Source organism: Nanorana parkeri, unplaced genomic scaffold, assembly GCF_000935625.1.
Source record: "Nanorana parkeri isolate BGI_ZX_2015 unplaced genomic scaffold, ASM93562v1 scaffold1164, whole genome shotgun sequence".
In the NCBI taxonomy this organism is placed as follows: Eukaryota; Metazoa; Chordata; class Amphibia; order Anura; family Dicroglossidae; genus Nanorana; species Nanorana parkeri.
The window spans coordinates 420,917-444,832 of NW_017307432.1; the positions used below are offsets into that span (position 1 = coordinate 420,917).

General features: G+C 44.1%; 1 protein-coding gene across 1 annotated transcript in view; it reads right to left on the reverse strand.

The window, feature by feature from the left end:
- Positions 1-23,916, reverse strand: part of TNNT1 (troponin T1, slow skeletal type) — a 157,013-nt gene that overhangs the window by 52,044 nt on the left and 81,053 nt on the right. Inside the window, exon 6 of the mRNA XM_018568265.1 lies at positions 22,305-22,418. Within this exon, the coding sequence (XP_018423767.1) occupies positions 22,305-22,418 (114 nt within the window). The remainder of the gene's footprint in view (positions 1-22,304; positions 22,419-23,916) is intronic.

Consider the following 23,916-nt stretch of genomic DNA (forward strand, 5'->3'; position numbering starts at 1 on the left):
CTATTTCCCCCCACTGAGACTGTGTAATCCTCTTCTGCCACAGAAGCTTATCCCTGCCTGTCAGCAAATTTTTTTTCTGTCCACTGAGCTGTGCATGCATAGGATTAGCAAGATTCTTGCAGAGATTAAGTAACTCCGGTGAGCAGGCATGGGAGTTATGTCAACAGGATTAGTGATGGGCCGAACACACCTGAGTTCAGTTCGAGTTCCAACTGGAACTCCGAACTCAATGAAAGTCTATGGAACCAGAAAACAGAAAATCAAATGTCCCCATTTTGAATGCTTATATGCAAGTTATTGGCCATAAAAAGAAGGGATGCACCGATATATCAGTAAAGCAAAACAAACGACAAACGCACTCAACAATTTGTTACCAGTTATACAGTAAGATGCCCATTTCGTGTGCACCTTACTGTATAACTGGTAACAAATTGTTGAGTGCGTTTGTCGTTTGTTTTGCTTTACCGATTTGGTGCAGTGACGCATGGGGTTTCTCAGCTGCCAATGGGATGAGCGGGATCCCTTGTGTGTTTCTGTACCTTTAAGGAGGTGGGGCGTCCTCCTGACAGGCCTGCACCCAATTTGATATCTTCTGCCCCCATGTGCTCCAAGATGGAGACTCTCATAGTTTAGAGTTAGGACCGCACTATAAGAGGTGCCTTGGCGCGGCAGTGCGGCTTACACATCCTTGGCAGAAGACGTGTATCCAAACCTCTGTCATTGTCCTTAGTGGTGAGACAAGTTGTTTTACATGCTGGTTTGTGAGTGTGCCATGATGCCTTTCTACTGTTGCACCGATATATCAGCCGCCGAAACATATCGTCAGAAAATTGCACTTTTGGCTAAATGCCGAAAGTGCAAATTTTTCTGGCCGATTGTCAGGGAGCTGGAGAAGATCCTGCAGTTCCAGTGCTCACCTGCAATTGTCTCTGAGCAGTCAGTGGCTGTCTGGGACTTGTGCACCTCCAGGTGGAGCTGTGACACTGTAACCAGGACCTGCAGCTACATGGCTCACCTGCAGGTGGGTCTGCTATTAACCACTTCAAGACCAGGTGTTTAGACCCTCTTCCTGGCCAGGCCATTTTTCAGTGTTCAGCGCTGCAGTACTTTGACTGACATTTATTCCGTCATGCAGCGCTGTACTGAAATGAATTTTATACCATTTTTTAGGGACAGATAGAGCTTTATTTTGGTGGTATTTAATCACCACTGCAGGTTTTATTTTTTATTATACTACCTGCATGCGGTGTGAGGACATTCATGCACAGTATCCTGACACCGATACAGTGGCGCATCCCGGCTTTCTGTCCTCCCCGCTGGACACTGCTCTGTATCCCAGCGGGGAGGAGAGAAAGTGTCATAGGCGGCCGAGCGCTGTGGGAGGAGAGCGGCTGGCGTCTCTCCTTCCACACCGTTCAGCCTCCTGTCACAGTCCGGCAGAGCGGTGTGTGGGCAGAGACAGCCCGCGCTGTCACAGGAGGCGGAGCTCTCCTCCCAGCACTGCTCGGTCAGCCTACTGTGATAGCTGTCAGAAAGGAGAGCCCATTGGCAAATACAGTGATCGGTGAGTGTTTGTAAATAATTGAGGACATAGTATGGTTACTATAACCTCAATTATGAATGAATGGGAAGTGATCTACATCACCTCATGGTTATTCATGATTGTGGTTATATTAAATGTACTATCTCCAAGTTATGAATGAACAGGAACACTCAGTATAGAGGTTTCCTGTTCATTTATAACTGGGGCTGCTTAAAATGAGATTGAGGACTCTGTGTCCTCAACCTCTTTTTCTATTTTAACCAGTTGCCGTCCGCCCGTTGTAAAAAAAACGGACGGACGGCACTGCAGCATTGGCGGGTTGCCGTCTCCAGACGGCATTTTTTTTCTGCTCACGGGCGCGCACAGGCAGAAAAGACCCGACCAATGCAAACACCCGTTGCCAGGTGTTTCACATATACAGGGGAAACTCGAATAATTAGAATATTGTGCAAAAGTAATTGCAGTAAGTGCTGCAAAAGGGGCCCAAACCAAGTACTGAGTACATATGCATGCTTGTACTTTTCAGAGGTCCGATATTGTTCTATGTACAATCCTTGTTTTATTGATTGCATGTAATAATCTACTTTTTTGAGGTTGTGGATTTGGGGTTCTTGGGGTTTTCATGAGCTGTACGCCATAATCATCACAATTATGACAAATCACTGCTTGAATTATCTTGCTTTGCATGTAATGAGTCTATCTCATATATTAGTTTCACCTTTTAAGTTGCATTAGTGAAATAAATACACTTTGCACGATATTCTAATTATTCGAGTTTCACCTCTATAGCCTGCCGATCGTCTATATGTGCTAGCTTTTTCCCCGTCTGCAGCGGCCGGCGCCGTTTTTTTGCCCTGACCCCTCACCTTCAATCCAGGGATCCGCTGCCCCATCTGCGGCCCTGGATTGGGTCGGGAGGGCGTCAGGAGGAAGAGGAAGGGAGATCAGCTCCTTGCTGACCTCCCTCCGGGCTGTGAATGCAGAAGTGTTGTGTATTACATCACTTCCGCATTCACCTGTCAGTCATCTGGCTGCTATAGCCAGAGAAAAGAAGCTGATGAAGCAGATCTCTGCTTCATCAGCTTCTTTTGGGGTCCACAGGTGACATTAGGGGTCTTAGAGACCCCTAATGTTTCCATAAAGGGGACCGGTCAGTGTGCCTTTGTTATTATATAGGGGGATTGTTATCCCCCTATGTGATAGCAATAATAAGTGTAAAAAAAAAAATATAAATAAAAACATTAAAAAAAATAAAAGTCACATATAAAAAAGTTAAATAAAATAATCGTTTTTTGAGTTTACGCGTACACAATTTTAAGGCCTGACATGTTTGGTGTCTTTTTACCCGTCATGACCCCGTCTTTTATATTTTACCAAAAAATTGGGTAATAATAAATGTTTTATCATTTAATATAGGGGAAACATGTTTTGTTATGGTTTCAGTTTTGAAATTTCCATTTTGGTGCACCTCTAATAAAAAGGGTATGGGTATTTTGGTAATGCCCTGGGGGACATGTATCAAATGCAAAAAGTAACTTTTAAAAAATACAGTTTTAAAGGAGCAGTGAGTTGAACATTGCTTAAAGTGAGATAATAAAAATGAAAAATTCCGTTAAATACTGTGCCTGGGGTCCCCTTGAACTGCCTGTAAAGTAGCACATCTGTATAATGTATAGAACCTGCTGCAGCAAAAATGACATTTATAAAGAGAAAAAAAAGCGTGCGGTTCCCCCTCCCAAACAATACCAGACCCTTTAGGTCTGCTAGGAATTTTAGGAGGGACCCTATTTAAATAAAAAGAAAAAAAAAGCGTGGGGTTTCTCCCAAAATTCATACCAGACCCTTAAGGTCTGGTAGGAATTTTAAAGAGGAACCCCACCCCAAAAATGGGGGGTAAAAACATGGGGTCCCCCTAAAATTCCTAATCAGACCCTTGATCCGAGCATAGGCCTGGCAGGGCAGGAAAGGGGGGGACGGGCGAGCGCCCTCCCTCCCTGCCATACCAGGCCACATGACCTCGGCACTGGGAGGGTCACCTCTGGAAAAGCACCTTGTCCCCGTGCCGATGGGGACAAGGGTCTCTTCCCCATAAGCCCTGGGGCGTTTGTTCTGGGGGTGCAGGCAGGGGGGGCTTATTCACATTGGGGTACCCCTTTAATAAAGGGGTGCCCAGAGGATCCCCCTTGTGAATGAGTAATGGGTACTTATACCCCTACCCATTCACTAAAGGGTTAAATTCAAATTGTAAAAAACACGCCACACTTTTGAAAAAATCCTTTAATTGAAAAAACAAAAACATGTTTTTGACAAGTCTTTTATTTAAAAAAAAACAAAAATGGATCTACCGACATAATCCTAAGGTCAATAAGCATTGTCCACGACGATGATGACGACTCGACGATATAAAAAAAAAATAGAAATAATAAAGAAGAACAAAAACCCGCCGCCCACTGCAGAATGGGAGTTCTGACAGATGCTGGAAAAATATAAACAATTGGGTGGAGCTAGCGGTGACATCACTGCTAGCTCCTCCCAACTGTTTACATTTCTCCGGCACATGACAGGACTTTGCCCAATCATGGCTCACAGCTAAGTCATCATTACTTTGCCCAATCATGGCTCTTACAGTACACTGTGCTGTGATTGGGCAAAGTACTGTGCCGTGATTGGGCAAAGTCTTGCACCTGACCTGTGGTCAGGTAATGCTTTACCCAATGAGGGCTTCACAAGGCACTGTGCGGTTTGCAGTGGCCTGTGGGGCACTCGGCGGGCTAATATTTGCTGATAGTTCGTGTGTTCGCCGAACGGTCAATCTACCGATGTTAGAGTCGAACTGTCTTTGGACTCGAACATCGAGCCCGTCTCTAAACAGGATCAGCTTATCAAGGGGCTGAAGAATCAGAAGACGTACATAAGACTGGGACGAAGATGGAAACACTGGCAGGTAATTCGTGGGCAGGTAATTCGGCTATAATGTGCTAATATGCTGTATATACTACAGATTACGGCTAAAAGCTCTCCCTTTACTTCTGGTTTAAATTATTTATTTGGGAGGAGTTATTACTTATTGCGATGGAACACCAATGACTAGGGGCTTGTTTACTGCCACTGACCTCCAGGTTGTACCTTACAAACAACTGACCAGTGTATTGCATATGCTATATTGTATATTACATGGTCCTTATGTTGTATTTCACTCAATATGCTATGACTTCATTACATACCAACCAAGGTCTGTCTATATTGTTTGTACAGAAGAGCAGGGCCGCCGTCAGGGAGGTACGGCCAATAGTCAAGTAAGGGGCCCGGGCAGCCTGAGGGGCCCGGGAACCTTACATAAGTATCGGCCGACCGTACAGGTGACTGGCAGGAGGTGGAGGCGGCAGGGACCCCGCAGCACCGGAGGAAGCCGGGGCTTGCACACTCGAGATCCTCACCTGGGGTGCTCTGAGCGGGCCTCCGGTGTCCCCCTGCAACTGTCCCCGATGTCCCTTGTGACTGACTGTACATTAGGTTTTCAAAGATGGCCGCCGCGAGTACTTCAATGCCCCGCCATGCCCCCTCCAGCCCGGCAAAAAAGTGAGCCGGCCGCAATGTGGGCAGTGCGTTCTGGCCAGAATTGGACCGGAGCGCACTGCTAATGGTGTGAACTAACCCTAAGCCATGCGTCCAGTAGACATGTGCAATTCGGTTTGGAAAAACTAGTTTTCCGGACGAAAATTGTTAGCGGTTGTCTGTACACATTTTTGTTTGTGGACGGATTTTCATTGCAGCAAAGTGACAATTAAAAAAAAAATTGTTAATGTCACTTTGCTGCAATGAAACGAACAATACGAACATGAAACGGAAATGAACATTCGTACAGAGTACCGCTAACGAACAAGATGAAACAAAAATTATCTTTTGCCGGTACACATGTCTAGTGTCCAGCGGGTCACGAAGCCCTGCGTCCAGCGGGTAATGTGACTGTGGATGGGACAAAGAGTGTATTTAAAAATGATCCTTTGTGCTCAGGTTTATGCAACTGTTGGGCATCTCATTTGTGGCACAGCAATTAAGCAATATTTTGTATGTTCAAGGACTGTGAGGTTGAGATTAACCACTTTCTGCCCAGAGCAATTTCTTACATTTGCACACACATGATAAAATCTGAATTTTTGGCTAGAAAACAGCTTTAGAACCTCAAACAATTATATATTTTCTGAAAGCAGAGGCCCTGTAGAATAAAAAAATGCAAGTTGCAATTTTATATGTTGCACGATATTTGTGCAAATGTTTTTCAAACAAGTATTTTTAGGATAAAATACACTGAAAGGTAATTTAGTGCATTGAAACAGAAAATAATGCCCAATTTTTTGGTAAAATATAAAAGATGGGGTCATGCCAGGTAAATAGATACCAAACATCAGTCAGAAGGAAGGATTTGGTTTCCTGGAGAACTGGGCTGACTTCGCAGTCGGCTACCGCCTCTTAAAGCCTTAAAATTGCGTGCGTCAGTTAAACTGCAAAAAACGACACTAACCAAAATTCCCCATAGGTGACGCTTTTATGAACTTTAAAAACACTGTTCTGACTCTCAATACAGAGACCTCACAGATCAAATTGCCTGAGCCTCTTCAAGTCCACAACCCACATGCATCTACACAGCAAACCACATCACCTTCTGCCAACTACAAGGTGACTTCCAGTGACAAGCCACCGTTCAAGCTACAGCCTTAGGGACACACCACAGCTAAACGCTCTTGCAACATAATTTTATCCTGGTAAACCTCACCCTTCTTCACCAGAGAACTTTTCATGCCCAAGGGGTTCCACAAGTTGCTTTGGCACCAAAGAGTGAGAAATCAGACCTGACTGACTTCGCCAGATATATGATGAGCTCATTAACATTAGCCTCTCAAGGTTTGACGATTGTCCAGAAAACTACAGGGCCTTCAACCTTCAAAGCTGCTATTGCTGATCTCAACCTTACTACCAAGGAGGAACTTGATTTGCTCATAAAGTGGCTGGGGCCAGAATCTGCAGATCGTGTTAAAAGACTGAAGGTGGTAAGTGTTGACTATCCAGATACAGGTCTTGCTGCTGCATGGGCAAGACTTGAGCAAACCTATGGTAGCTCTAAAGCCATAGAAAACGAGACTGCAAAACTTCCCAAAAATAGGGAACATTGCAAGCTCCAAGAACTAAGTGACCTCCACATGGAGCTTGAGCTGGCAAAGACAGACCCACGTCTACCTGGACTAAACTTCCTGGACACCGCTCATGGTGTTAATCCAGTGGTGGCTAAACTGCCATACGGCCTACAAGAGAAATGGGTGCAACAGGGCTCAAAATACAAAAGAGACTATAATGTACCTTTTCCACCATTCTCATATTTTTGCAAGTTCATCGGTGATCAAGCCTGGGTGAGAAATGATTTCAGCTTCAGTGAACCCAACCTGCCTGCTTCATCACCAAGGTATGATAACACAGCAGCTAAACGTAGAGACTTTAATAAAGCAATATTTGTTAAAAAGGACAAACATCTCACCACCTGTATCCTCTCCAGCACACCAGAGTGATTCGGGTTATAGAGATTAGACATGTGCACTGGCCAAAAATCAGGAGAAGAGGGGGAAAAAAAAACGTGAGGTTCCCCCCCAATTCAGACCCTTCAGGTCTGGTAGGAATGTTAGGAGGGACCCTCCCCCAAGTTAAAACAAAAAAAAAAAAGTGCGTAGGGTTCCCCTCAAAATCCCTACCAGGCCCTTTAGGTCTGGTAGGAATTTTAAAGGGGGAACCCCAGCCCCAAAAATGTGGAGAAAACTTAAAGGGGTACCCTGATGCAAATAAGCCCTCCTCCCGCAGACCCCCACAACCACCGGGTCAGGGTTGTGGGGAAGAGGCCCTTGTCCCCATCGGCATGGGGACACCCTCCCAATGCCGAGTGCACGTGGCCTGGTAAGGCGCAGGGGGGGCGCTCAATCCCCCCCCCCTTTCCTGCCCTGCCAGGCCAGTGCTTGGATGAATGGTCTGGTAGGAATATTAGGGGGGACCCCACATTCCCCCCCCCCACACCCTTTTTTTGTTTGTTTTAACTTGGGGAGGGACCCTCCTAACATTCCTACCAGACCTGAATGGTCTGGTATGAATTGGGGGGGAACCGCACGCTTTTTTTTTTCCTCTTCTGCAGACTAAAGAAAAAAAAATGTCATGTTGCTGCAACGAAATTTCGTCCAACAAACAAAATTTCGTCCAGACCACCACTAACTAATTTTGGAATCAGAAATTCGGATTCGTTTGCATTCGTTACATCTGTCATTCAGAATTCGTATACATCCGAATTTCTGAAATTTCGTCCAAATTTCGATTCGGAACTAAACGAATCGCACATGTCTAATAGAGATAAAGACCCTAATCATCAGTGCCCTATTCACAAGAAGCCTCACCCTCTTAAGAAATGTTGTGGGCAAATACTTTACAAGAGAGCAGGGAGATTCTCCAGAAACTTGGGGTATGCTATAGGTGCTGTGCTTCTTATGGTCATTTTGTTAAAGACTGTAAAGATGTCATCAAGTGCACAGATTGCAGTACCGACAGAGTAGCATCCTACTCCACTTCCAGACAACCCATAGCTGCTACCTACCTCCAGCCCTGTCGCAAATCATGGCGGGGAGCAACAAAGTCATGCTCCTGCCACAGCGAAAGTTTCCTTATGCACAGAAGTCTGTGGAGAAGGCTTAGATCACAAATGCTGTGCCAAGGTATGCCTAGTCAAGATATACCCATAGGATCAATCTGAGAAAGCTACTAGGATTTATGCCATAATAGATGAACAGAGCAACAGATCGCTGGTTAAGCCTAAATTCTTTGAGATCTTTGGCATAGAGGGACATGCAACACCATATACTCTCAGAACCTGTTCTGGTCATGTAGAGACCTTCGGAAGAAGAGCCAATGGGTTCATGGTCTCTCATATCAAAAGGAAAAGAGGGCATACTCTTGCCAACATTAGTTGAGTGTGACCAGATACCAGACGACAGGGAAGAGATTCCTACTCTAGAAGCTGCATATCACCATCCCCATTCATGTCCTGCAATGGACATGAATGCTGAAATCTTGGTCTTGCTAGGAAGAGACAGTCTCAGAGTACACATGGACCAGTGTAACCAGTGCAATGGACCTGACAATGCCCCTTATGCACAAAAACTTTATCTAGGCTGGGTAATAGTGGGCAATTGTTCTGGGCTAAATGGAATGCATAGACCATCTGAGATCACCCCGAGCAAGCTGGTGTGTGCTGGTACCTGCCTTTCTTCGGAGTGTATCATCCACGTAAACCAAAACAAATCAGTGTAGTATTTGACTCCAGTGCCAAACATCAACGATGTTCTCACTGGTCCTAACCTAACCAACAACCTTGTAGATGTACTTATGAAGTTCAGAAGAGAGCCAGTTGCCATAACTGCTGACATTGAACAAATGTTCGATTGCTTTATTGTACGAGAAGATCATAGGAACTTCCTAAGGTTTCTGTGGCACCGTGATAACAACATGAACAATGAAATTATTGAATACTGCATGAAGGGGCATGTTTTCAGAAATAGTCCCTCACCTGCTGTTGCAACATATGGTCTATGAAGGACTGCTCTTGATGGCGAAAAGGAGTATGATGTAGATCAGTGGTTCTCAACCTGTGTAACCTCGGAACCCACATTTCTCCTTGGTCATTAAGTCACGACCCAAGTCGCACTGCAATGGAATGCATAACATTGCGGTACCATGTGTTCTGGTGTGGGCAATCGAACTGTGAGTGGGAGGTTCGTTTGGGGTATCAATTAAATGAATGGCACCGCAATGCACCTCCCACACCAAAACGCACAGTAGGTGCGTGGTGCAGTACATTAATTGCACTGTACTAGTGGAATAGGCCCTCAAAAACACATGACTGAGACGCACACAACCAAAGACACAATCTCATACACACTCCAACATTTTTTTTCTTTGTCTTTTCTTTAAGATCCACCCAGTCTCCATAATTTAGGAGAACTGGAGTGGATCCTCAGCCTGGGGTCCAGTGTGGACTGCACTGCTGTGACGGAGCTCCATCCATATGTGCATCCACTCGTAAAGCTCCCTGGCATGCCCTCTAGAGAGGCCAAGAGCCAGAATGTGGTGTCACTCCAGTCCAGGCACCTCTATAGGACATGTGAGGGAGCTGTAAGCAATGCACGTATGGATGGAGCTCCCTCACGGCCATAGCCTCATCCCACCCCACCTCAAGATGACTCTCGGCACTGTGCAGCATATTTTGAATGGCTGTTGGGTGCAAGAACTGACTGTGTTGTGCTAGGGAGAGGCTCAAGAGTCTCTTACCAGCAAAAATGGAAAGCACGCAGCGACACACTGAACACGGGGTCGCGACCCACTTTTGGGTCACGACCCACCAGTTGAGAACCAAGGGTGTATATACTCGACACTTCATTGAGAGAATTCTACTTAGACGATGGACTTAAATCTTTACCTACAGATGAAGCAATAGACCTGCCTCAAAGGACTCAATGTATCCTTTCTAAGGCTAACCTCAGACTACACAGGATTGCTTCAAATAGTGCTGCTGTTATGAAAGCCTTTCAGCCTGGGGATCATGCCACAGGATTTAAGACTTAAATCTGGGAATGGACATGCCACCTGTACAGAGAAGTGTAGGCTTACGGTGGGATGGCCTTAGATGAAATTCACACACCATGCTGTTACACTTCAGCTTCCCTTGCTACAAGTCAGGCAAAGGAGCTTTACATCTTCTCAGATGCATCTACTGAGGCCATAGCAGCTCTTGCCTACCTCAAGGTAAGAGACTCTTCTAATCAAACTAACCCACACTGGGTTTCTGTTTGAGAAGTTTAAGTTAGCACCTAAGCCTGAACACACAATTCCTAGGTTTGAACTTTGTGGGACTGTGCTAGTTGTAGCAATTGCAGACTTTATACTGCGTGAGCTAGACCTTCAGATAGATGACATCAAGTTCTACACACACAGACAGCAAAGTTGTTCTGGGCTACATATACAAATCAGACAAAATGCTTCTATGTCTATGTTAGCAACCGTGAATAAAGAATCAGGAAATCTTCTAAGCCTAAACAATGGCATTATCTGAAATTAATCCCACAGATCAGGCCACCAGGCCAGTGTCTGCAAGTGTCTTCGCAAATTCTTCTTTGTTAACAGGTCCTGAATTCCTGCTGGATCATCCAGAAAAAACTGCAACTGATGTCTTCTAGATCCTGACGGAGATCCAGAAATTCATCCTGAAGTCAAAACCCTTGTCACCAGATCCGAGCAAAGAATCGTCTTGGGCTGTCAACACTTTGAACGCTTCTCCAAGTGGACAAGGCTTGTACACACCACTGCAAAGTTAGTCCATATTGCACACTGCTTTCACACAATGCCCACAGATGCTCCCTGTAAAGATTAGCATATGTGCCAAAAGCTTCTTTCTGCAAAAGACATTGTTGAAAATCAGTGGTGGAACAAAGGTCCCTGGTGCAAGATTTGGCATTATGCCAAAAGTGCCATTATCGGCCAATATGTTTTGGCGGCCGATATATGGTGCATCCTTAATATTTCCAGCAATGCAGAATGGCACAGGTTATAGAGGACTAAACATCCCAGCAATACTTTATATAACAATAGCATTTCTGTATAAAGTACTGCTGAGATTTGTAGTCCTCAGCAGGCGATTGCTTGTAAATCATACAGCAATTGCCTGCTGTTAAAAGTGGTACCAAAGTGTACTAGAGACATGTACGGACACAAGAGAGGGCGCATGCGCGAGCTCCGCTAAGATGGCTGCTTAGCGTGGGAGCTCTGCGCCACGGCAGCCGCAACAACCCGACCCCGGCTTCTTGGTTGCCCCCTGTATACCCGCCGTAACGCATTGTAAAGGTCCTGGATCCAGGTAATTACCTGGGGACGCGGTCCGGTATGGAGCCGGTCGGACGGGGAGCGCCAATGTTGCATCTGCGGGAGGGGTAAGGCGGCTCCTCCCCCACCTGATGACGGACTGAGGCTGCGCCGACTGTTGAGGCTGGGTGCCTGAGTGGAGTGAGGCGGACGCTGGATGGCATGCTGACGCTGACCTGGGAGATCCATACTGTGAGACGGGGCAGGTGCCGGCTAGATACTAGTGTGGACTCCAGGGCCTTATCTACATACGCTATGGAAGCAGCAAACATGAACTTTTGTCAATTGTCATATACATCTATCCACTGAACTGCAAGTACTATTCTCAAAATTATACAAGATTGCCATTTAGGTCAATATTGGGCTAAGTGTTTTCAACATGGCTCTGAAATAATTTGGGTCAGTGCTTAGCTAAAAGATGGGAAGACTATGAATTAAAATACGGACTTTTGTAAGTGGCAAAGCACTCTTACCCAGCTGTACTGCAAATATCTGAGGTGCTTATACTACACAAGATTACTGTGAAGGGCCAATGGTCTGGAGGACTCTTTTGAATTGAATACAACCGTGTCAGTTTTAAAGTGAATGTACCTAGAGTTTTCATATGCTTTAATCCCTCAGGCCTGTCTGTATGCTGATTGCAAACAGCTTAATAGTTAAAAGGCAGTCCAAGTGTGTGATGAACTATAAAACCCTTTTTAGAGAATATCAGCAATAGTACCGTTTATATCACAGACTTGATTGCTTGACTGGGGATCTTTAACATAGATACGTGTTGTGAGCTATCTCTTCTCCTTACCAGTAGGAGACTACATACATATCTAAAGTATTAAATACAGATCGATGGACGGGGGGAGACCGAGAAGGTCTAGGAAGCAATCACAGAAGCAACGGCCTGAGACCTGGAATTTCAAGATGGATGCCGCATCTTCGCCCTCTCTTACACAACAGAAACAGCTACGAGCTAGGCACAGCGATGTGGAAGATTCCTCTGACTCTACGCACCGGACAACAGTGGGTACAGACTCCCCCGATCAAAAATCACCTGCGTCTACGGTCTCTCTTATTGAGCGTACAATAGAGGAGATGATATCTACCCAGAGAGAATTCCCAGCTAAATTTAATCCACCATGCATATTGCATGGTGACCATATCCCAGTGGATATAGCGGATGATCACCCTTTAATTGCTAAACTGTCTGATCTTCTAGATAAGGGACTAGCTCGCACCGCCAGACAAATCATAGTGGACATAAAAGCAGATTTCCAGGAATTGGGCACACGGATCGATGCCATCGAGCAAAAGGTAGACGCCACAATTACACATACAAACAAAAACACTGTCAATATTCAAAATGTTCAAACTCAATTAGAGGAGGCTTTGGCCAAAATAGATGACCTTGAAAATCGGTCTCGGGACTGCCAGAGTCAATTACTGACCTGGATGCCACAATTCGATTGTTTCTAAAGGACACTCTCCCTGGCATATCAGATCATAAACTTGAATTAGACAGGGTCCATAGGGCACGTATTGCACCGCGCCCCAATGGCCAAGCTCGGGCTATCCTTGTGAGACCACATTATTGTCAGACCAAAGAAATGTTAATGGTTAAAGTTCGGAATATTCCTGATCTGCAGATCGCATCCCACCCGATACAAATGTAGCCTCTATATATTATATATATATATATGTGCTATCACAGCGATTCCTGTTCCTAACTGTAAGGAGTTAACTTGTCCCTATGTGTGATCTGAAGCAGAGATTTGTGGGGATTGCAGTGCAGAACTGAGTACTACTGGCCAGTAGTTTAAAAGTGGACTAGATACTGTTAAGTAGAGATATTACTGTTGATTATATACAATTTAAGAGTATTATCTGAAACAATCTGACATTGCTGGTTTTCGTGCATGCAATATATATATAGCTGCAGCTACTGAGTTGTAGAGTGCCTTAGCCTGCTGCTTAATATCCTTTTGTGTGATTGTTGGGTATACTATTGCCATAGTTGCTTTCTATATTGTGCTATTATTAAATCTGCTATAAAACTGTTCAAAGGTGTGTTGGTGTGCGGTGGATCCACGATTTGGGCGGTACATTGGTGCAGGGGGATAGAAATATCCGGTTATTCAGCTGCTCCTTAGGGGGTGAGCGCTACACAAATATTTACAGATATTTCCCCGATTACCATACAGAAAAGTAGAACTTTGAGGCCCCTCTTGCAAATTCTGTCTAAACACGCTATTAAGTACAGATGGGCTTTTCCACTACGAGTGCACTTCTTTCTCAAGAATAAATCTTACTCCTTCTCCACGATCTCAGATGGAGAAGAGCTGTTTGCACAATTGGGCTTGACTATAACGGAGCCCGCACAACCAGGAAAGAGTCCGTCACAAGCTGCTAAGAATAGAGGAAATACAATTGCCCCGTTGTCGCCACTATGGGAAAGACCACATTCATGTTCTCCAGCCTTTATCACCCCGTCCTGATGAGAACTCAGGGGGGGTGAGAGTGGCTGCTGGGCCTCGATTGATAGCTACAGGTTCTTCTGGTGGACTATTGATAATTGACATTAAGAAATAGACTAAATGATGTAACCCTAGTAACTGTTGGTTAGAGATCCTAGCTTATTTAACAATGTGGGTATGAAATTAGTTTTGAGTTAAAAATGGTTGATAAATAGAAGTGGGGAGATCAGAGGGAGCTCACATTCACTTACTAATGGTACGATAGGCTACTTAACCACTTAAATATGGACTATGATGACACAACTTTTAAAAATCACTGACACTTATTGTTATGAATTGAAGTTAAATTATACTAACACTTAATTAACCACTCTATTTTATTTAGTGCTTTTCACATATAAATAATAAAAAAAAAAGTTAAGGTGCGACGACACTTCACATCCCCATCAACGGAATTCATGGAAATTCATTTTTTTACGGTGTTGCACCCAAAAGGGGTTTATTTATTTCCCCCCCGCCCCCCTTTTTTTCTTCTTTTTTTTTCTCTCCCCTCTATTAACGGTCTTAACTGACGGGGAGATAGGGGGTATATATGAGGAACAAAGCAATATTGGGCGAAATTTTTTTTTCACTTAACACTGTGGGACTACACACACACACACGATAAGCCTCTGATAAGGAAGGTATCAACTTGGGTGTAATAAGAACCTGAGTTTCATATAGGTAATGAGAAATCTAAGGGATAATCACAAATTACTTTAGTTTGCTAAGTTTTACTATAGTGCACTGTTAAATATCTGCCACTTCTGGCCATTCAGTGATACCCATATATACAAGGCATTTTACTAGTGAGTTTTTTTCGGATCAGCGATAACTTAGTTTTTACCAATCAGGGACTCAAGTCCTTAATAAGATTTGATGGATACCATTATTAGTATCGCAAATGTTATTAATATTGTAAATATAACTACTTAGTTATAATCGGGACGGGGTGGATCGGGGTATAGCAGCCTTAAACACTCAGACACTCAGCTAGGCAAGAGCTAAGGAAAGAGCAACTGTGTATGTTTTCTTTCCTTTTTTTGCCTTTAGATGCTAGATACCCGGGGTGGGGTTAGGCTGCCGGTGGTAGTTGTTCACCCGTAATTGACTCGACCATTGAAGGGTTCCTCTGCTCGCGTCAAGCGAGCTGCCCGCAATGGGCAGCTTTTAAAAGGTATTTCGATAGGGCATCTAGAGGCCCTAAATGTTGTATGTTATGTAAAATGTTAGATTTATTGTTGTATGTTTATTTCTTCTCTATTTATGTTTTGTATTCGAAGTGCAATATTAGTCCCTTTGGTCGGGGAGGTGTAGGCTACTCAAACTGTCCCAGGCTTTAGTTAAGTGGGAGCTTTCTGGAAATAGCGAAGCGGGCTTACCACCGATTTCGGTGGGGAAGTGAGTATTTACTCGAGGGCCCGATTGGAATGATACAGCCACCCACCAATCATGGCGTCATGTGAAAATGATATCCGCATAGCTACACACAATGTGCAAGGCTTAAATTCGCTGGTTAAACGGCGAGTGGCTTTTAACCACTATTTTTCTCAAAAAATAGATGTGCTCTGTCTCCAGGAAACGCATTTTCCAAATAGTTATAATCCATCGTTTACACATAAACACTATACCCAATACTATCTTGCTAATGCGGCAGACAAATCTAAGGGGGTAGCTATTTTATTTGCCAGGCATGTCCCGTTTGGGCTGAAATTAGAAATAAAAGATCCTGAGGGACGCTATCTGATGGTGAAGGGCTGCATAGGGGACCACCTTCTTACGATTATCTCCTACTATGCCCCCAATTCTGCTCAAATTCCCTTTTTCACTAATTTCCTCAATACGCTATCCCCCCACATCGAGGGGACAGTAATATTAGCTGGGGATTCTAACCTAGCTTTAGATCTAGAACTTGATAAATCTCATCCATCAGGGTCTAAGTTGAAATATCCCTCTAAATGTGGACTGAAGCTGGCAAAGCTTCTACACGCACATCATTTAGTGGATGCGTGGCGAGAATGTAACCCCTCCAAGAGGGATTACACCCATTTCTCACATGCCCACGACATATATGCTGGTCTGGGAACAGGACTTAAATATGGTAACCTCTGATGAGATATGGAAACAACGCATTAGGGCGACGACTCGGGGACTACTCAATGTCTCATTACTGGAGGCTAATTTCAAAGTCTTTTATATTTCTGGCAGCTAAAATCAGCATTGCTAGGGCCTGGAAAACCCCTAGAATACCACTGAGGCATGTGAAGAATAAGCTGTCTTGGATCATGACCCATGAAAAGCTAGCGAGTATTCTTACGGATAAAGTCATACAATTCGACCAGATCTGGGGGCCTTGGCTGGCCTATACAAGCGCTACAATAATGTAAATACAGGGGGGGGGGGGGGGGGCGGGGGGGGGATGGGTAGATTCCGGACCCTAACCCATCCCAACCAAACTTAGATTTAAATTCAACCGTTTATCATTGATACTAATATGGTGTTAGAATTTGCTTTCGTTAGTTTTTTTTCCTTTGTCGTTCTATTGTTTTGTCTTATTTGTATTCTTTGTATAGTGCCTTTGTTAAGGCTGTCAATTAATCTAGTCTGCCAGGAGTTATAAATCTAGATAAATACCCTTAGGATTTAAAATAAGGGTGAAGGATTCAAAGGATTTAGAATTGGACTCCCATTAACACCATGTCAGGTTGAGGAGGTTTTGGGTGTAAGTGTAGAGTAATCCTATTTATATGAAAAGCCAGGACCACCTATAGACAATCTTCTGACATGATGAGAATGGGAAAACACTTCGGCAGGAATTGTATTGTCTCACCCATGGAGGTTGTTTAGTAGGGGGATGCAACCTTATAGCTTCACTACTCTTGCATAATAAGTGCTTAGTGAGGCCCTTGGATTTTGTGTTAAAGATGCCCGTTAGGGATTTCATGGCAGTAACTGTTTTTATATTAATATTAACGGTCACTGACTGGCTTGCCAATAAAAATACTGTTGTTATTAATGTGTGTTTAAAGTAAACCCGGGTGAAAAATAGTGATTCAAGATTGGATCTTCACTGAGGGACCAATAAGGAAGTTTCTATGAGGAGGTTTTAAGAAACCGTATGTATATAACATAAGGCTAGCAACCTATACTTCTGCAGGGTGGGATGTAGAATAAGAAATCTGCCAGGCACAAATTGCAATGTCTGTGTTTATTAATGTAATTAGGCCTTTGTTTTTGTTTTTTGTTTTGTTGGTTTTTTTGTTGTTGTTTTTTTTCCCCTGAGTAATATTGTATCTTGTGCTTTTATTTTTCGACGAAAACAATAAAACTTTTGAAAGATAAAAGTGGTACCAAGAGCACGGCTGTCGAAGCAGCCGTGTTCTTATTTTAACCACTTCCGCGGTCTATAGACGTACTGAAGTGGTTAAAGTGAAAAGTGACATTAAAGTAATTCTTTCCCCTCCCCCAATGTTAATTAAAGCACTTACCTTAACTGATGTCTCTTAATCCGATCTTCTTCTTTCCTGATGTTTTCATCTGTCTCTGCAGCGGTGCGGCGGGTGTCTGATCCAGCGCTGACTCCTCTGTCCTTGCTGGCACTTCCTGCCCCACGGTGTCTGCATGAAGGTGCATGCGTCCATATACTTACCTTGCGTCTCTCCTCGTCTCCGGGACGAAAATCCGAACTGCGCATGCACCCGTCCCAAGATGCTTTGCGGCCGCCCAAGCAGTTTCGGATTTTCGGACAGGACCGCGCGGCGAAGACGGGGTAAGTTTAAACCGCTGTTAAAGCGTTTTGTTATTTAAAAAAACTTTTTTCATATATATACTGTAACTATTTAAACCGGCGCGCGGTGTGCAGCTTCTGAGAAGATACGCTATTAGCATAGCGATAAAGCCGGCTGCGCATTTTGCATCGCTCCCGCTACGCTAATGGCGTATCTTCTCAGAAGCTGCACACAGCGCGCCAGTTTAAATAGTAACTGACACGCTCTGTATGCATAGTCTGGCAGCATGAGAGGAGGAACACTGCGCTTGACGGTGGATCGGATCAGGTGAGTATTAAAAAAAAAAAAAGCCCGCACCGCCTGCACCAGCGGTAGTTCCACCACTGCTGAAAATGAACTGATCATAATACGCACAACAGAATGTCTTTAGCTCAGAAATATAATGCATTAGTGACAAGCAAGACATTCCAAAAAACAGCCCAATTGCTAACCTGAACCCATTCATTGACAATGATGGCATGCTAAGGGTTGGTGGGCATTTAAACAAGGCTAAGTTGGGAGAGCAAGAACAGAATCCTCTCATTATACCTGCTCGCCATCACATCACCACTTTGCTCATACGGCACTACCATGAAGGGGTTAAGCACCAAGATAGACACTTCACAGAGGATGCCGTAAGAGCCGCATGCCTTTGTATTATAGCAGCAAAAAGACAGATTACAGCTACACTGCACAGCTGTGTTCAGTGCCACAAACTGAGAGGGAATCTTCAGCAACAGCAAATGTCAGATTTGCCAGCTGACAGGTTAAGTACTGACCCATCTCTCACTCACGTTGGTCTGGATGTCTTTGGACCATGGATGGTAACAGCCTGCAGAACTCGAGATGGCCAAGTAAATAGCAAACGATGGGCGTTCACCCGCATGAGTGTTCATGCAGTACACATTGAAGATGCCTCAAGTTTCATCAATGCTCTAAGCCAGGGGTAGCCAAACTCCAGCCCTCCAGCTGTTGTGAAACTACAAATCCCATGATGCATACCTCTCGGCTGTCTGTGGCTGCGAGAGTCTTGCAATGCCTCATGGGATTTGTAGTTCCACCACAGCTGGAGGGCGAGAGTTTGGCTACCCTTGCTCTAAGGCGATTCCTTGCCATCAGAGGACCAGTTAAAACATTGAGATCTGACTGTGGAACTAACTTCATTGGAGCCTGCCGAGAGTTACAGTTCAACTCTAGGCCAATCCAGGACTTTTTAGCTGAAAAAGGCAGTACATGTGTTTTCAATCCTCCTCATTCTTCCCACATGGGTGGCTCATGGGAGAAAATAATAGGCATCATAAGTAAAATACTGAACTCTATGCTTATGGACTTGAACTCCACAGACTTACTCATGAGATTTTTACTACCTTCCTGGCATTCAAGACCAGTTGTTCCAGTGCCTAGAGATCTAGCGACCCCAACCATCTGTCACGATCTCGGATCAGGCTCGGAGTCCAGTAGCTGAAGCAGCAGGCAAGTTTGTGGTATAACAGGCTGGGTTCGGTACACAAGCAGACAGTAGTAGTGTAGGAGCAGGAACAAGGCCGAGGTCAGTAGCCAAAAGGTATCAGGTACGAAGCAGCAGATGATGAGTAGTCGGTGAATCAGCAGCCAAAGGTTGGTACACGGGTAGTAGTATGAGTAGACTGTAGAACAGAGGTAGCAGGGGCAAGATAATGGCAGGAGCACAATAATCTGGCAAACAGGAAGTGCAGAGGCATGGCTTAAATAGGAAGTTCAAGGGAGGAGCAAGAAGTTCAGAGTTCAGCAGACACTAGGTTAAACTGAGGATTACACAGGAGATCAGGGAAGGAGCTATCCAAGGTTCTAAGGTGGCTCAACAGGTAGAACCACTACCAGCTACAACAGAGGCCCTGGGTTCAGATCCGGTTCCTGACACCATCCTTACTCTAGCTACTCTTCTTACCCAGAAGCTTGGGTCTGTTCCTGTTCCACTTGGAGACATTGAAGCAGGAAATCTGTACTATGATCAGTGGAAGAGAGTACAAACACCTCGCCAACTGTTCCTGGAATCGTTGGAAGATGGAGTATCTTTCTATTCTGCAAGGACAAAATGGCAACGCCTGAACCCTAACATCGAAGTTGGAGATGTCGTTCTGCTCAAGGACCAGCAAGCTGAAAGAATCGAATGGCCCATGGGACTCATTGTAAAGAGCATTCCTAGTAATGATGGCAAGGTACATAAGGTAGAGGTGAAAGTTGCAAGACAAGGAACTGTACAGACTTTCAGACCGATCACGGAACTTGTTTTGCTCTTGCCCTTTGGAGACTGAACTTGCTTACGTATGCTGTTGGATCCTACTTCTGACTTCAAGAAGAAAGTGCCTTGAACTTTAATTGACACAACTTGAATCCTTTATGATTTATATATTGGCATTTACTATGCCAGACGGTAAGTGTGCCGTTACACGGTTGTAAGATATCACATATGCATAGCCACAGTTAATATTCACATTAATGTTAGATGAGAATTTATATAGTTTATTTCCTTAAGCCATATATTGTGAGCAGCATTATAGTTGGTTCATGTGCTGACATCTTGTGGTTATTTTAGTTATTGCACATGTTTTCTGTGTTCCCTTCCACCTATGACGTATTTCCCTCTGTGTGTAATGTAACCACGCCGTTCTTCTCCAGTAGTCGTTTTAGTGTCATGGCTACTTGTAACAGAACCACATGTAATCTGCATTGCATGCTTGGAAACATTATAATCTATTCATTCATCTGCTGTATCCTATTGTCTGCTGTAACCTGCTGCTCGGCATAAAGTATTTTGTGGATGGAGAAGGTATTTGGTGAGATAAGCTATCTGATAAGGATTGTCCGCAGTGATTATATCTGCTTATACAGGCCAGTTATAGAGGTCTCAGCAAGGGATAAATCGCTAATACAACAATCGAAGTCAGAATATTACCCAATTTTTTGGTAAAATATAAAAGATGGGGTCATGTCGGTTAAATAGCCACCAAACATATCAATCCTTAAAACCGCAAAAAAAACTACCACACCCAAAATTGTCCATAGGCGACGCTTTAAAAGCTTTTACCGCTCATCAATTTAGTGTTTAACAGTAATTAATGGCCCTAAATTATTTGCTCACACTGACGTTCGTGATGATATGTAACGTGCAGGATTACACAATCGTCGTTTTCGCACAAAGGCGCACCCGACACATGTCTGCATGTATATATGTGGTGGTGGGGGACTTTAAAACTTTTTTGGTTACTTTATTTTTTTTTTACACTTAACTTTTATATATATTGATATCAAAGTACAGTGACAGGTCCTCTTTATGGAAGACATCAGGGGTCTCTAATGTCACCTAGAGACCCCAAAGAAGCTGTTGAAGCAGAGATCTGCTTCACCAGCTTCTGTAGCCGGAGAGTGACAGCTGAATGCGAAAGTGATGTAATAAACACTTCCACACTCAACACCAGAGAGGAGTTCAGAGGGAGATTGTGTACTGATCTCCCTCCGATCTTCCTGCACAGAGCCACAGGGTCCGCATGGAGCACAGGGAGCCCTGGATTGCGGCAGCAGAGGGGGGGGGCACACAACGGCACAACATACAAGCGATTGGGCGACTCTACAGACTACAAGTTTTGACAGTTTTCAGCTCATGCGCACCAGGCGGCGCGCATGAGCGGACGCGGGCACAAAGGATATTTTAAAACGCTCACCTGCATCTAGAAGGCACCCGTCCGGCCATTTATGTACAGTCGGTGGGCGGCAGGTGGTTAAATAGACCCTGTCACCAGACCATTCATTTCATCAAAATTTTTTATTTAAGATTTAACATATTTTATGCAATTTTTTTACCTGTAAAAACCTCCCTTGTGTAGACATCCAAAAGTCCTAAACTGCTTCTGGATGCCACCATCTTTGATGTAATGTCAGCAGCCCCAGCAGACTCATAGGTGTCACTTGCAGCTAAAAAAAGGTTATGTGGGAGGTAAGGGAAGTCGTGATGATTCTGGGTCTGCAAAGACACATTAGACACACCAAGAAGAGCAGAAGAGCAAATAATGAGGGTGCTGTGCTAAGCAATTAACTGTCCTGGAGTGGTCACATTTTCTAGCAAGTTCAAATGCACATTGGAAGTGAATAAAAAATTATTTATGGAAAAAAACACTGTACATAAGAATTTAAAATACTTAATTTTTCTGTGTGTTAACCTCACTCTCTTTTCAATTGTGACATTTCAATAAAAGAAAAAAGCTCAAACAGTGCAATGTGCCTGGAGTGGCACATCAGCACTGTGCCAGGCAATGCACACTAGCTGCTGTGTGCTGTAGCACAGCTGCTGGTATGAATTGGCCCTTTAATGAATCTGATTGCTAGTAAATTATGGGACATTTGTATGTTAGGCATCTCATCTTATAATGATATTGTTTATCATTAAATAGTTCAGTTAGAAAATATATACTTCCAAGTAATAATAATTTCATTTAATTTTATATCAATAAAAGTAAATAAAATAGCTAACTAACTGAACTATGTAATAATGTAATAATACATTAGTCTTACCTTCATGAGATAACCCCCAAACTGTGCACCCATGTTGGAAAGCACTTTTTTCTTCTTGGCATCATCATCAGCACGTTTTTTGGCCTCTTCCTCTTCTTTTCTCATTTTTTCTTCCTAGAAAAATAACATTTAATGTATTGTTTTATTGTATTTGCATTGTTTTTTAATAGTGCTTAATTGTGTTGAGGTTTTGCAACAGTACAACAAAATGGCACTTAATAATACAGACCAAACATAAAAGTTAGGTTGAAAACAGTATAAGTGTATCCAAGTTGAGCATTTCCCATATCTCAGTACAACTTCCAAATATATATATCTCAAAGTCAAATGATATAGCCATACATAACAATATAACACATATAAAATCTATCTCTCTACTCCGCAACTCTCCCCCTCAGTGTCCTTGCGTGTCACTAATCTACTAACTGACATATCTATCTGGATGTCGCAACACTTCTTAAAACTCAACCTTTCAAAAACTGAGCTCTTGATATTTCCTCCTGCCCGTGCACCTTCCCCCAACTTTTCCCTTGAGATTGTTAACACAACTATCCAGCCCTCCCCCCATGCCAAGGTCCTAGGTGTCATCCTTGACTCGGACCTCACCTTTCTCCCCCACATCCAATCACTATCCAAATCATGCCGCCTCCACCTTCGTAACATCTCCAAAATACGCTCCTTCCTCACCAAAGATACCACAAAATTGCTCATCCACTCCCTTGTTATCTCTCGTCTTGACTATTGCAACTCCCTCCTCATTGGCCTACCTCTACACAGGCTATCCCCCCTTCAGTCTATCATGAATGCAGCTGCTAGGCTCATCCACCTAACCAACCGCTCAGTGTCTGCAACCCCCCTCTGTCAATCCCTACACTGGCTTCCTATAGCCCAAAGGATAAAATTCAAAATATTAACAACCGCGTACAAAGCCATCCACAACTCTGGCCCCGGCTATATCTCCAACCTGGTCTCAAAGTATTACCCTAACCGTCCCCTCCGCTCTTCACAAGACCTCCTGCTTTCCAGCTCCGTCATCAACTCCTCCCATGCTCGCCTCCAGGACTTCACTAGAGTGTCTCCCATTCTATGGAACTCTCTACCCCAACCTGTCCGTCTATCTCCCACACTGACTGCCTTTAGGCGATCCCTTAAGACTCATCTCTTCAGGGAAGCCTATCCCACCTCAACCTAACCACTGAACAATCACTTTCTCAAACAATCATCCCCACGCAGCTACCTCCTCATGTATCACTTGCCCCTCCCTTTTAGATTGTAAGCCCTCACAGGCAGGGCCCTCCTTACCATCTTGTCTTAAATTGTATTGTGGCTGTAATGTCTTCCTTATATTGTAAAGCGCTGTGCAAACTATTGGCGCTATATAAATCCTGTATAATAATAATAACACAGAAGCAGGGCCATACAGGGGGAAGGGAGGGATCAGGTACAGGGGAAGGGAGGGATCAGGTGCAGGTCTTGCCTCAAGGTCTGCCAATTCCGCAGAAATGCCATCTAGGTCTTGCCTCAAAGTCTGCCAATTCCGCAGAAAAGCATTCTTTGGCATGCAGTTGAGCCCCCTAATTCCTGTGTGGGTGTCACTTGGACAACGTGCATG